The sequence below is a fragment of the Medicago sativa genome, chromosome 2 (assembly GCF_051527215.1).
Source record: "Medicago sativa cultivar Bolivia chromosome 2, Bolivia_mono, whole genome shotgun sequence".
Classification (NCBI taxonomy): domain Eukaryota; kingdom Viridiplantae; phylum Streptophyta; class Magnoliopsida; order Fabales; family Fabaceae; genus Medicago; species Medicago sativa.
Window position 1 is genome coordinate 79,250,126 of NC_140750.1, and position 15,296 is coordinate 79,265,421.

The 15,296-nt window shown below is 32.3% G+C and overlaps 2 protein-coding genes across 2 annotated transcripts; both read right to left on the reverse strand.

Annotated features, from left to right (window-relative positions):
- Positions 1-5,220: 5,220 nt before the first annotated feature.
- LOC146951155 (protein IQ-DOMAIN 6-like) lies at positions 5,221-8,262 on the reverse strand. The gene is made up of 5 exons (XM_085747119.1): positions 7,902-8,262; positions 7,588-7,818; positions 6,503-6,730; positions 6,269-6,382; positions 5,221-6,193 (listed from the first exon to the last, which is right to left on the reverse strand). The coding sequence occupies exons 1-5, from the start codon at positions 7,956-7,958 to the stop codon at positions 5,591-5,593; spliced, it is 1,233 nt and encodes a 410-aa protein (XP_085603245.1). The 5' UTR covers positions 7,959-8,262; the 3' UTR covers positions 5,221-5,590.
- Positions 8,263-10,167: 1,905 nt separating this feature from the next.
- Positions 10,168-14,642, reverse strand: LOC146951156 (IQ domain-containing protein IQM5-like). Its single transcript, XM_085747120.1, has 10 exons — positions 14,053-14,642; positions 13,239-13,333; positions 12,811-13,151; positions 12,602-12,716; positions 12,125-12,190; positions 11,897-11,985; positions 11,704-11,791; positions 11,244-11,474; positions 10,932-11,033; positions 10,168-10,742 (listed from the first exon to the last, which is right to left on the reverse strand). The coding sequence occupies exons 2-10, from the start codon at positions 13,272-13,274 to the stop codon at positions 10,416-10,418; spliced, it is 1,395 nt and encodes a 464-aa protein (XP_085603246.1). The 5' UTR covers positions 13,275-13,333; positions 14,053-14,642; the 3' UTR covers positions 10,168-10,415.
- Between the last annotated feature and the right edge of the window lie 654 nt (positions 14,643-15,296).

The window sequence follows — 15,296 nt, forward strand, 5'->3', positions numbered from 1 at the left end:
TTTTTTTTTGAAAGGTAGTGTACCAACTTACTTGTATATCAAATCATTAATTAATAATTAATTAAGAATTAGTTGGTTAGAGACCAAACTATGATTAACTACATACTAGGCCGTATGATAAGGTGTACCATGCTATTCTTACGATAAGTAAGCTTTGTATTAATGAATCAAGAGAAATGAGTTCATTCAGGGGCGGAGCCAGGAATTTCAACTAGTGGAGGCACTATATATATATATATATTTTACATAGCAGGAATATATATATATATATATATATATATATATATATATATATATATATATATATATATATTAACAACAAAGTGCCAAAATACTAAGAACAAAAAACACAAATAAACACCTATAATAGTAATAGGCCGCTGGAATATATATATATATATATAGCAGGAAAACACAACAGCACTGCAACAAAAGGCAAAAAGAAAAACCTGCAATATATAATAGGAAAAGAGCACCCTTGCCTAAGCTCCAAAACCACAAAAACAACAAAGGCCATCACCAAACCAAAACCCAACTGCCAACAACAATTACAATTGTCCTCTATGACTTGTCATATTTTGGAAATATCGAATGATTTTCTCATTTTCAATCTCAATAAAAATCTCTCTCTATATATAAGTAACTTGACAATCATTTAACCATTGATCACCCATTCGATTTCGCAACTGGTTTGTAAAATCTCTTCATTGAATGTTTACTGCTACAAATTACAAGTTTATTGATCAGAGCAGAATCAATTTATAATTCTAAAAACACTACTTTTTTTATAAGTTATAACTACCCTATAAACACTACTCATGAGTACATAAAAATCATAGGAAATCAATCATAAAAAGAACATAAAAATATCAACACAAACACTTAAAGCAATAAAATAGCAGTAAAGTTTAAGATTGTTGAATAATCCCAAATAATCACTTATCAAACCCTAACAATAAAGTTTACACAATCAACATAAATTCAATATCAACAAGGTAATAATAGATGTTAACTCTCATTACAATAATAAACAAATAAAACAAATAAGTTTAAAATCATAAAAATAAGGAAGAGAGTGTACCTCTTAGATCACCACCAATAGAGGAAGACAGAAAAAAATAAGGAATAAGAAGATTAGAGACACAAGAAACAAGGAAGAGGAAGTTTTATTTTAAAACAAGGATGTGGATGTGGTTGATTTTTTGATGTGGTTGAAACAGAGAGGGAGTTTGTTTGTTCACTGTGAGAAAGAAAGAAAGAAAGCGTGATTGTGAATTGTGGATGGCGGGACGTGTGTTGTGTTGTGTTGTGTTGGTGTGAATCAGAATTGTGTTAGCCAATTGGGCCTTGGGATTGGGTAGTTGGGCTACTGGGTGGGACTGTGGGAGTGTTTGATATTTTAGAAATTACTAAAGCAATAGTGGGTGGGGTGTTATTAGCAGCATATGTATATGTATATAAAAATAAAATTAGAAAGATTTGTGCAGGCAGGAGCCCCCACAATCATGTGAGTGGCTCCGCCCCTGAGTTCATTGATCATTTTTCTCCCTCATGATAATTTGTTTCTATCAAAATAAACTTAACGAGTTTAATAATGTACAAAACTTCAAAGGTGGTAATAAATCAGTGATAAATAACATTATAACATCCCTTAAAAAAAATAACATTATAACACGTCCTTTATGCGAAAGCACGAGTGGCTGGTACTGGACCATATACATGTTGCATCAGTACATAACAACATTAATCATTCCTTTTAAAAAAAGATTACAATTAATTATTAATTTGGATCACGTGCTTTTTCTTAAGTGGCGATAAGAAATGTCTTTAATAAAGCTTACTCGTTTCAAATCTTGAATTGATTTTTTGCATTCTTTGTGTATACTGATGGTACATAATAGACAATAGTGAAGGGTACAAAAGCATGTATGATTGAGCCATTGAAGCAGCAAAAAAACAGACGTTGTTTTTTATTTTTGGGTCCACAACTATTCATAATAGATTGGAAGGATTAAATAAATTTTTGGTTTAAATGTGTCATTGGTCCCTGCACTTTCATCAGATTTTGGCATTGGTCCCTGCACTTTTTTTTGTTTGACATTGGTCCCTGCACTTTGTAAAAAAATTGGTATTGGTCCCTCTGTTAACTTTCTGTTAAAAAAAACACAAAACTAACGGAGTGCCACGTGGCCCAATCATTTCACGCCACGTGGCACCAATACCAATATTTTTACAAAGTGCAGGGACCAATACCAATATTTTTACAAAGTGCAGGGACCAATACCAATAGTTTTGTGTTTTTTTTTAACAGAAAATTAACAGAGGGACCAATACCAATATTTTTACAAAGTACAGGGACCAATTCCAAACAAAAAAAAGTGCAAGGACCAATGCCAAAATGTGATGAAAGTGCAGGGACTAAAGACATATTTAAGCCTAAATTTTTTATCTTTATAAATGTCTCAAATTTTATTTTTATTTTCTCTAAAATATTTCAGGGAATTTTGAACATTCATAATTTTGAACTTGTGTACCATTCATATTTTTGAACATTTTTTATGAAGATGTTTAGAATATAAATGAATTCATGGTAAATGTCTATTTAAATCCGGTCAACTCTTTTGTTGAAGCTCAACTCTGATTAGCTAGTCCACATCAACTATAAATGAACGATATTTTCGATGCCTTTAAATTTTGATTGAAAATGTAGTGTCTAAATCACTTATGTGATTGTTTTTAACTTATTACGATGATCCTCTAGAGATTTATGCCCTCTTCACAAGAGTCTTGGGTTGACTTGGTGAAAGAGTGTGAGTGAATCCAAGAATAATCGATGACGAGGAAAACTTTCACTTATGAAACTATATGAATGGAAAGTTTTCGGTTGAGTGTAGTCTCAAAATCTCTTGGTAGTTCCGAAATTATTATCATTATCTTGTTGTTGCTTAGGCCCCACAAACTCTCCAACAAGCATATTATGCACATGCAAATATGTTAGGATAAATCCAACTCATGTTTTTGTTATAAATATACGGCTTAAGTAAGTTTTTAGTCTCTATAAATACAATGAATTTTGTTTTTAGTCATTCAAAAAAATGTCTTCAAACAATGGTTTTAGCAACATTTTTTATCCATGTTTTTAAATACATGAAACTATTTGAAAGACCATTGCTTGAAGATTTTTTTTAGAAGAATTTAAAATAAAATTTGAATTATTTATAAGGGCCAAAATGTTATTATTATTTTTTATCAAGTAGCCTAGTAGCTACAAATCCACCTCTTAAGGTAAACAAGTGGGGTGTCCGGGGTTCACACCTCGACCCCAACATATATTATACAATGTCCTTATCAACAGATCTAAACTCACAAGGACGAACCAAAATCTTATTTAACCTTAAATATAAGAATTCTGCTCTTCTCCCAACAACTTTTGCTCACTCCCAACCAAAATTCCCAAAAATCCCCTGGCGTGAGTTAACTCACGCTTGTGTTAATCTCTGCGTGACTTAACTCACGCTGTGTGAGTTAACTCACACATGTGTTAAACACAACGTGACTTAACTCACGCAGGGATTAACAGATGCGTGAGTTAACTCACGCTATGTCTGTGCTCAGTACCAAAACAGGCAGAAGTACCTTATTCCCTGATTTCATTCATTCATTCCTTCATTCATACATACATTCATTCCTCTCAAAAATACATGTTTTCATCATTCATTCAACCATTCATTAAATCATTCATTCATTCCTTCATAATTAACCAAAATGTCATAAAAAAACGCAACATAAACGAAAATTAACCAAAATGTCATAAAAAGACGCAAACGCGCAAATGTAAATATATTACATCCATATCCGACAAAATGTCATAAAAAACTTAAAATATACAAAAGTCATAAAATAAGAGTCTGCTACTTCCGTGGACTCCTACTCCTCCTCCGCGGAGCCCGCACCTCCTCCAACACGCGATACTATTGCCGGATGCTCTTTGTAACGCCGGCAACAACATGATTTGAATACACATCAGGAATCTCCGTCATAGCGATGTCCACTATGCCTCTGACATTGTGGGTGATCTAGAATGGGTCGAGAGGATGTTGACCCACTGCTGCTAAACAATAACCTCCTCGTAGGGAGGGACATGAACTATGTACTCATGAACGGCCGCATGGGCGATCATAAGAGGATGGAATACATGGTAGAACTATTTCATGTACCCCTTTGGTAACACGGTAGAACAATTTTATGTTTATGTTATGCTGATATAAAACTTAAGTCACATAACATGACTTAACTCTCGCAGCGTGGCTTAACTCACGCATGGGCATTATGAACTTTTCAGTTGGGAGAGAGCAAAATCAGTTGGGAGAATAGTTCAGTTGGGAGAATAGTATAATTCTAAATATAAAATTCTAAAAGAGTTCACAAAGAATAGACATGGCTCACATGAATTAAGCCTAACATAAATTTAAGAGGAAATTGCTCTTCTCCCTTTTGTTTTTGCACATTCACCAATCTTAAAAGTGTCCGTGTGAGTTAACTCATGCTGAAAATGCCTAACGTGAGTTAACTCACGTTGAAAAAAGCCAAGCGTGAGCTCACGTTGGACATTTTACAGGGAATGAACAATTTTGAAAGGGAGAAGAGCAATTTCCATTTAAGATGCTATGGCGAGTCTATTTTTAATGGATATTAAAATATTTAAAATCAACACCAGGGGTGAAAGGTTACAGAAATTGTAACATATATAGTAAACCATTATTACTTAAACAAAATCATTCATAATTATGGTGATTACCTTTTAACAAAATATGAAGGTGATTAGGTGAGTTAGAAGAAGTGTTTTCTATCATTAGAGTTTTCAGATATTAAGGTCAATGCTTAACAAAGCTACCAAGTACTGAATTTTTTGCCCATCAGAGTCAAGATTTAATACTAAAAACACGGTAGATATCTCATAACTTCGCATATCAATAACAAGGAGAAACTGATTTGTTAATATCAAGAAGAAATCTTAACTCAGTTTCTGTAACTGAATTCTTAACCAAGCCTGCATGCACAAGTTCAGTCAAGCTACCTATCACACAAAAGCTATAACTAAAGCCCTCAGGAAATATGTAACTTACCACATTGAGCATCTACCTTACTTATATTGGAAGTAACAAAAGAGCACCCATATCTTCAGAAAATGAGTAATATAGTCTCATCTTAAGCCCGTACTTCTTGCTCAAAATTTAAACATAGTTCAAACGTAATGTCAAGATTAATCCAAAGCTATGTCTGTGGGGATTACAGGATAAAGAACAACAAAAAAACAGCTATTATGTATATTTAAAAGTAAAACACACATTATAAATTAATGTAGCGCAATAGTTTGCTATTTCACTCCTCACATAAAATTTCTATCTACACTAAAAGTTAGCCACTTTCTCATAAATGGCACCGCTGTATTGATTGAGTGAAAGCGTAGATTTTGTGACTACATCAAAACCAAATCAGTTCATCTCATTGTGTCAAGATGACAATGGACAACAAGCTGTTGAACTCAATGAAAGTAGACACATCATGCTGAAACTGTTAGAGAAATTCTCTATCTCCTGCCATATCGATTTTGATAATAACTTGCCCTTAGAGGTGTTGCACAACGATCCTTCCATAAATTAACTGAAGGGTCAGAACCAGAACTGTTTATACTATTATCTCCATTCAGAAAAGTTATACTTGTGTTATGAGACATACAATCATCCATTACGAGTCTCTTCGAACTCTGCGAAGAAGACCTGTAAGTTTTGAGCTTAGCCTTAGTTGATTCTGTCAAATTCATGTAGCTAGGTAGGTGAGCATCTTTTTCCTCTGTTGCTTCTGGCATAGATGGAGATCCAGATGTACATGAAGTTGATAAAATGCTATCATCATTCATGTATTCGGAGCTTAAAGTCGAAGATGATGGAGTTTGTTGACAGATTTTAAGAGCTGAAATTCTTGTTGTCACACCATTCCTTCTTGATTGAAAAGTAGGAACAAGTTCTTCACTCTTCCTGCTTGAGATTGGACTCTCCCATGGACATGGTTTGTTTGCCATCCAGCGCTCTAACAAGCTATTTCCTAAGCTCTTGTTGTCATGGTTGTGATGATGCTTGAAAAGAGACACTGATTTTGTGGATTTTGAGTTTGGACTAGCACTTATTCTTGACTGTTAAAAAGCAAGCAAAGATATATTGGAATTGAAACTAAACTAAATGAATAGATATTGTCAACACTTAATTACCTGTGTGGATAGAGAGTATGCCATTGCTCTATCCCTCTTGATGGCACCTTCTTGCCTCATTCTTAGCTTTGCTTTAACTTCATCTGCAGTTCCAGGAATTTCACACCATCCTTGCTGATAATAATAACATGGCAAATCATCCCTTATGTTAGCATATACTATAACCTTGTAACTCAAAATAACCATTTAGAGAATATTATGTAATTATTATCTTGAAACAAATTAATTTGCTACCTCTACAAGCTTAACAGAATCAGCATGGTTGCGATGGTCATCTAATAGCTGCTGCACTGCTTTGCCTTCTGGAGATTTCCTCACATTCCTAGCTCTCACACGTGCCTGAACCCTAACCAGAGCTTGCATACACCTTAGAGTAACAGCTGCTTGTTTTCGAACTTGCCTGCCTCTAAATATTGCTTGCAGTCTCACCACTGCCCTCAATGCTCTCAAAGCTCTTCTAGCCTTCAATGTATTTTAAAAAGAAATAGAGGTAAGATCAATATAAAATAACTAAATCAATGAAAGAAGAGTATCAACATAGATAAAGAAGAAGAAAAAAAAAAAAAAGTAACCAAGAGTGGCTGATATTTCTGCAATAAATCCTAAAAAAATGGACAGTGTTTATGCTGAATGATAGACTCGGTTATGCATCATATTCCCCTGACAGATTAGTAACACCACAGCCATACAAAAGAACCTAACTACTGAAGTCATTGACCCATCCCCCAATCCAAAAAGAGAAAGAAAAAATAAAGGGGAGGATTTTACAGTCATCTTAAGGAGGACTAAAAAGTTGAATTTCAATTAGGTAAAGGCGAGCTGCGAGCTGATTTCAAAATTCAAAATATGATAATATAAGGCCATCATAAGATAAACTAATTAACATGAAGAACATTAGCATAGAAAAATCTAAGCACAAGCAACATATGCAAAATATACTGATCAAATTCTCTTAAAACAATGTGAAGAAGAGTGGCTAATATTTCTGCAATTTTTCGTAACATTTGCTAGTGTTTATAACTCGGTTATTACCTAACTACGTAAATCATTCAACCCCAATAAAGGAAAAAAGGAGGAAAAAGTTTACATGACTTAAAAGAGGACTAAAAAGTTGAAAATTCAAATTCAAATCATGAAAACACAAAGGTCCGTTTTTTAAACTCCCAAATCCCAACTATTGGTAGATCTTGTAAAAACTTAATAGATCCTAATCCCTGAATTCTGATCCATAATTGGACTTGGAATTTCAAACTAGCACACTATGACATGAACAATTAAAAGCCACAGCAAAAATCATAGAAAGGAAAAGAAATAGTTACCAAGAAGGCTCGAAAGAGAGCCTGAATGCGAATAGCAGCCCATTCCTGCCTGATAAGGATGAAATCTTTAGGTCCAGCTCGAACAACGACAGCAACGGCAGCAGCAGTATCGGTAATGGAAGAATCAGACACAGCAGCAGCAGCAGCACCAGTCTTCTTCATGGTTGAAGAAGAAGAAGAAGAAGTTTTCCATAGCTTCCATTTCTTCTTAGTACTATTACACTTCTTCTCCTGAACAAACAACATTAACACTAAATTATTAAAACAACAACAAAAAAAAGGGAAAAATATAAAAGAAGTGATTGTAAATTTACCTGATCGGTTTTCTTATTGGAAAGAAGTGATTTAAACCATTTTCCAGAAACACCCATTGGAGAAAAGAACCGATTTTTGCAGAGATTGTAGGGTTGTGTTGTGAAATTGGGGGGTATGTAAAAAGAAACAGAGAGAGAGAGAGAGAGACAAAGAAAGAAAAATTTGAAATTTGAAAGTGTAGGAGGTGGTGTCGTCGTCTTACGTTTGATTTGTTTGTGTAAGAAATGAAAAAGACCGTAACGTAACGGTACCCAAACAAGTCAACATCAAAAAACTCAGCTTTCTCTTTCTTTCTAGCCAAACGCGCTCCGAGTTAACTCACCATTTTCCATCAACATTTTGAATGCATTTTTTGTCTTTAAAAATGCTAATGAAAACAAAGATTTATAGGGAGCATTTCCTTAGTTAACTCTTATTATTTTATGTTAACTAATTATGTATACAAAGCGTAATTGAAAAGATTAATCGTTTAAGTTGAGTAGAATCACAATATGCAAGAAAATTTTCCTTCAATAAATTTAACGTTGTTCATACGTTTTCTAAAATGAATTGGAACTCATACCTCTTGTTAAATTGAAAATAATATCTTTACACTCTCATGCAATTTTATAGGGACTAAAATTTAAAATTTGAAAATTTTATAGGGATCAAAAACATATTTAACCCAAATAAAATTGAACTAGAAATTTTGTATTGAAAAAAAAATAAAATTATAGCCTTTTGAGATTTTAAATGCATAATTATCAATATTATATTTCTATATTTGAATTCTTAACTTGTGTCATTATGCGACAAATTAACACTTATTATTATTTTATTAAATATTATTTATTACATGCTTATTTGCCATTTAATGGTAAGATTTCTATATTTGAATTTTTAACTTGTGTCATTATGCGACAAATTAACACTTATTATTATTTTATTAAATGTTATTTATTACGTGCTTATTTGCCATTTAATGGTAAGAAATGATGTCGTTAAGAGCCGCGTATTTACTAATGTGACTATTTGATCATCTACGCGGACCGAGTCATACAAAGTTCACTAGAAGAAAGCTCAATCTTTTTAGACTGTGGTTTCATAGAGTCTTAGTAAAAAAAAAAATTAAAAAAATGAAATGACATTTGAACGATCATTTTGTGATAATTTTTATGACAACTTTCTTTCTCAAACTCACATTATGTTTTCATTTTCTCTCTATTGTTTTGGTTTTTGTGTCAAGACCTACACTACATTCCTTTATATATTTTAGTTGTCTCACAAGTTGGCATATAAAATGGTTGTTGAAATAAAATTCCTCTAAAAAAATTGATAGAAGAAAATTTAGAGTATTTCTTTTTCCATCCTAATGGTTTTTCGCGCGGCCTGCAGGTTGAAGCCTAATTTTTTATGCTAACAACTAATTTTAGATTATTCACATCCCAATTTTACCAATTATCATTACGTTTCGCAACTAAATAAAATTATAGCCTTTGAAATTCTAAATGCATAATTCTCAATATTATATTTTTATATTTGATTTCTTAACTTGTGTCTTATTGCCATTAATTAACATTTTTAACTTATGTCCGGATGCCACAAATTAACGTTTCTATTATTATTTTTATTATTATTTATTACGTCTTTTTTTTACAAGATTATTTATTACGTCTTTATTTGCCATTTAATGATAAGAAATGATGTCGTTCTAAGAGCTGCATATTTATTAATGTGACTATTGGTTCCTCTATGCGGTCCGAGGCCTACAAAGCTCACTAGAAGACCCAATCGTTTTAGATTGTGGCCCCATAGAGTCTTGGTAAGTTTTAAAAAAAAATATTGATAAAAGAAAATTTAGAGTATTTCTTTTTTCATCCCTAATGGTTTTTCGTGCGACCTATATATTGATGCGTAATTTTTTATGCTAACAACTAATTTTAGATTATTTATTTGCATCCCAATCTTTACGAATTCATATAATTTGTAGCTTCGAGTTGTAGATCAAGAGCATACTACTCTAATTTTAAGTTTGCTTTCAAAATTAATGCAACCTAGGTTAAAATCTGAGCTATCTGATCGTGACCTAATGACTTTAAGATAATGTGTGTATGAATGATAATTTTTTCGACTACACGCAATATAAAGATTATGAAAAACAAATAGGAGAGTACGAAAGAGAGGTGAATAATTTTTTTTAAAATTTTTCATATGTGACTTTGACTTGCAACACAAGAATGTATGATTAACCATCGCCACAGAACTATTGGACAAGCAACTATGAAGTTGAGGGGAATAAAAAAGAATGCCTCGGCAGAAGATAACTGATACAATACAACACAAAGAATGGCCATGAAAAACCCAAATAAAAAAAATAAATATTGGGTTTTCTCCTTTTTGACCTTTATCTTCCTATATTATGTACTATATATATACTAACATAATAAATATATATACTATATTTCAAATGTTTATGCTAAAGCTAAAGTAGTGCCTATGCACATGAATGCCTCATATGTAGCTGGAACATTGAACTAAATAAGTTCCATATTTTCAAGTCTATGTGACAGATGAACTTCTGGAGTGGCCCTTGAAGATGGAATGGTTGTTTTATCTTCAAATGTTCCATTGTTGACTCTTGGTGATGGATTAAGATGTTCAAGTGCCTGAAGTTGAAGTTTTGGTGGGTACTCTCTCACATAACCAATCCTAGGACCAACACCAGTAGTCCATTTGTTTGACAATGCCTTGTTACTTTCCACATTGGTATCAAAGTTTCCCACAATTTCTATGTACTCAAAGTGAAGCTCCTCCACCACAGGTTTATTAGGAGGTATAATATCATCATCAACTGGATGTTTCTGCATGAGACAACAACATAAAAAAGGTTCAAGATTCGACAAGTTGATCATGCTTGTTGAGATAAAGCTTAATTTTTTTTTTTTTTTTATGAAGAATTGTCTCACAAGTTGAATTTGTAAGGTTGAGTTATACTCAAAGTATAAAACTTATAAAGCTAGAGTGAAAGATGCTTTGACATGATTATTCACCTTTACATTTGTCATATCCACATGATGTTCCTCCAAGAAGCGAATGAATTCCTTAAGATTCTTCTCTGTTGGACGATAATGGCCACTATAAGGCCATATAACCTGAATAAAATGTAAATGAAGATCAATTCACTTGTAAATGAAATGTGTTTCAATTTCTTTCCTCCATTTCTGTCCTATTGCTAAGAGATTTCCTCTTTGCTTCTTTAAATTTGAATTTTTTTTTTTATAAAATTCTATTTAATCGGGGGCATGTCTCATGTTTATGAAACATGTGGCATAGAAGAATTTGTCAAAAAAAATGTAGCATACATGAAGCACTCCATTGTGTGCAACAATTCTTCCAGATGCAATGGTAGGAGCACCTGCTACAAAACTTGAGTGTTGAAATTTGCCTTTTTCCTTCTGTCCAACATACAGAACTCTAGACGAGCTAAGAACAAAAATCCACTTAGATCCATCGGTTGTGTGTACAAGGTTATTGCTTTGTTTGTAAACAAGCTTGCCTCCTTCCACAATCACTTCATATGCTTCCCTCTCTATCTGCAAATTGCAAGCATCAATGTTGCAGTTGTTAATACAACATACAAATTTAGTGGCAAACTTTCAATGAGTGCATTGTTGGAAAAGTTAATAAATGTTGATTTGATACTCTAAAACGACAAATAATTTGAGACAGAAATATTGCAAATAGTAAGACACTTATGGTTAGACAGAGGTAGTATTTATTATTTGGCATTCTCAATGCGATGTGGCGAATGAAACAACTTACAGGTCCAAGATAGTTTATTCGTTGCCTTTGCAATTTCTTTCTTGAACATATGTCAAGATTGACTTTTTTTCCATCACCAATATCCAACCTTCATGTGAGCAAAACATGTATTAAGACATTACAAAATATGGATCAAAATTCAAAAGTTATATTCAAATCCGTATGTACAAGTGCTTGCTGAGTTAATATTTACCAGTAGAAAAAGGGCTGAGAACTCTGACACTTAAACCATACATCATAATAGAAATGAAGATTGTGTCCATAGCGATGACGGGGATCAATCTGTAAAATATAAGAAAAGATTATTCTCAGTTAGTTTACTTTCTTGGAATCCAAGAAACCATATCATAAAACAATTACAATGAATATCTTTGATATATTATATAAGTCAAGAACTCAAGATGTAGAAGTATGAGCTTACAGCTTCAAGCCAATGTTTTCGAGCTAATCTTTGCGCATTATCATCTTTGGATAATCCTCTTCCCATCTACCAACCAAAGAAAAAAAAAACATTTAATTTTCCAAAGAAGACTATTATGAGCCTAAACATTGAAGGAAAACATATAAAATGTTACCCCTTATTAGTGAGTGTGTTTGGATTGACTTATTTAATCTTATTTACTGGTATAAATACTTGCAAGACTATTTAGTAGAGTTTATGAAAACAACTTACAACACGATCTTAAGTTGATTTTAGCTTACTTCCATAAGCTCTTCAGAATAGTTTATGAAAACAGTTTATTACTTATATGAAAACAGCTTGACTTCATTTTATCTTTTGGTATAGAAATAACTTATAAATCAGCACTTATATGATAAACTTATGCTCTAAGAACTTTATTAAACTGATTATCCAAACAGGACCTTTGCATAGCTTATAACATTAAAAGGTATATACCTTGGCAGCCATTGTCCTTGCAGTTGCCCATTTTGAAATAGCTGATTCAGATTTATCAGAGTCAAAATGTGATATCAAGCACTTTTGAAAAGCAGAAGTTTCTGAACCCGTCCACCTGAAGCAGTGAACAAACTTAAGAATCCATTTTGGAAAGTACACAAAGCAGTACTAATCACTCACTCATAACTTAAATATTGGATTGCACTAACCATAGCTCCTCGCAAACAACGGCCAAATCTGCTAAATATCTTCTAATCCTATAACTCTTGTAAACTTTCTGCAGCTTTGTCGCAGCTAAATCACGGTCAGAATCAGTAAATGGAGAAGAAAATAACATCACTACTTCTGGTTTTTTCGGTAACAAGAAATCCTCAACTTCATCTTCTGTATCAGAATCATTCTGTGCTTGATATTTGCATGACAATGCTACCTTCAAGCCTATACATTCTTCTTCAATAGTAGGCTTATAAAAACTATTGAAATTAATGTCATTGCTGAAGTTCACTTTGTTATCTCGTTCCTTGCTTATAGCTAACATCACCATTAATTTCTACACAAGAAACATATCCATAAGCTAACTAATTAACTAATATTGAAACTTGCAAAGTAAATATAGAAGGTTGAGGGAAAGGCTCACGTGGAAGTAAAATTTCAGCTTCTTTATAATTTTCATTTATACACATAAGTTTACTCTTTGAAATATATGGCAATTTTCCACCTCCTTTATATATACTGCATAAGGTTTGAAGAGATATTAGCTTCAAATATGCAAAGAGAGACATGTAGATTGCAGAAAATTGAGACCTTATGATATTTGGCTCATGTGAATAATATAAAACTATATAAGGAGAATTAGTTGTGTTACTTGCAAAGGAAGTCCTATAAATTGAGTTATTTGGAATAGACAACTATATATTGATTATTAGATTAATTAAACAGCCAAAGTTTTGTTAGAAAGGTTACATAGAATCTTTCTTGACATAATCATAAAAATAATAACTGCCAATCAAAAGATCACTTTTGTCGAAATATGTAAGGACCATAGTACAGACAATTAGAATAGGGGTTTATGGTACATTTTTTTTTCTAAAATATTTACAATTTTATTGTTTTTATTTTATTTCCTTTCTGAACTAGAAAAAATATTTGCATGTGTTTATATAAAATGAAAAAAAATTAATGAAAATTGCTTGTATAAATAATCACTTATTAGAAAGTGGGTTGATGAACTTACTCTTATATATAGTCCCCCAAGCTTATATATTTAGAGCATTTTAATAAGAGATTATTAGACACATGCAACTATGTAAGATGCACTTATTCTTACTATAGTCTATAATCTCTTCTTAATAAAAATAACTTTAATTTTATTGAAAGTGTATCTTACTCTTGATTATGAAGTAGAATAAATAATCTCTTATTAGAAAAATGGGTTGATATGATGAACTTACCTTTATATCGCCCAAGCTTGATAACGTGAGAAGGAGTAAATTTGAGAGTTCACTAGACTTTGAAGTTAGAGCAGGCAATTTATCCAAACAAGGAAAGTAAGTAGCACTAGCAGTGGCAGTAATTACGAGTGATACATACGAAATCTAACTAAAGTTTCAATTCATGGTACAAATAAACATCAAAACTGTTTCATCCAATTTTTGTTCCTTCAATTGTTTATGGTTGATATTTTCTTTTCTTAGTTAACACAATTTCCTAATATTAATGCTTCTTCGCTAAGACTACTATATATAATTGTGTCTACGGTGAATATTTAGTATTATTAATAACCAGTACTATGGCATGACAACCAAGGACACTCACTGGTAACTGCTTCTATAAAATAAACAAATGTCACAAAATGAATAACTCTCTACCGAATCACTTCTCAGGTGTTATATATTTATAATACTATAAAGTTTGTGTTTGGCAAATGGCATTATCAACAAATGTGTTTATTTATCAAGCTGTTTTTTTTAATTGATTGGTTCCAAGTTTTTATTAACTAATTAAGCTCACATTCACTAGGAATTTGTACAAATTAAAATGTAAGTAATAGAATGATAAGTTGACCTGAATTGGCTCTTGCTATTTAGAACTGGCCACAAGTAACATCAAATATTGGTGACCCCCTGCTTGCTGGAATATTTGTGATTGTGATCAATGGCTTTTGCTTCTCAGAAATAGCCACAGGTGACATCAACAGGTCACACCCCCTGCATGCTGTAATATTAGTAATATTTTGTGTGATAAACTTTCTATGCACGCATTCACTAATCATTGGTGGTGCATTGGTAATTAATTGATGTCACCGATTAATTAGGAATAAAGGATTAGCATCTCAAGTTATTTGTCATTGGCTTTTTTATTTTGTTTTAAACCATCTGTTTCTCCTTTTTAGGAGAAGTAATTTTGGTAATCTATAGTTTGAATGTGAGGCAAGTAAAATCTAATAAAAAATTGTTTTAAAAAAAATTTAAACTTAAGTTATTCTGAACGATTTGACTTATCAGAAGTTTAGTAACACTTGAGTTCAATTGTTTGATTTGACGCAAAGTGCTGATCATGCTAAATGATTGAAAATAATAAATTAATAGAGGGGGATTAATTAATTTAGTTAATTTTAGTAAAAGTTAATATAACTGCTCCAATTATTTTCATATTATTAGTGTTGATGTTTGTATGCAAGGTTAGTTTAGGAATG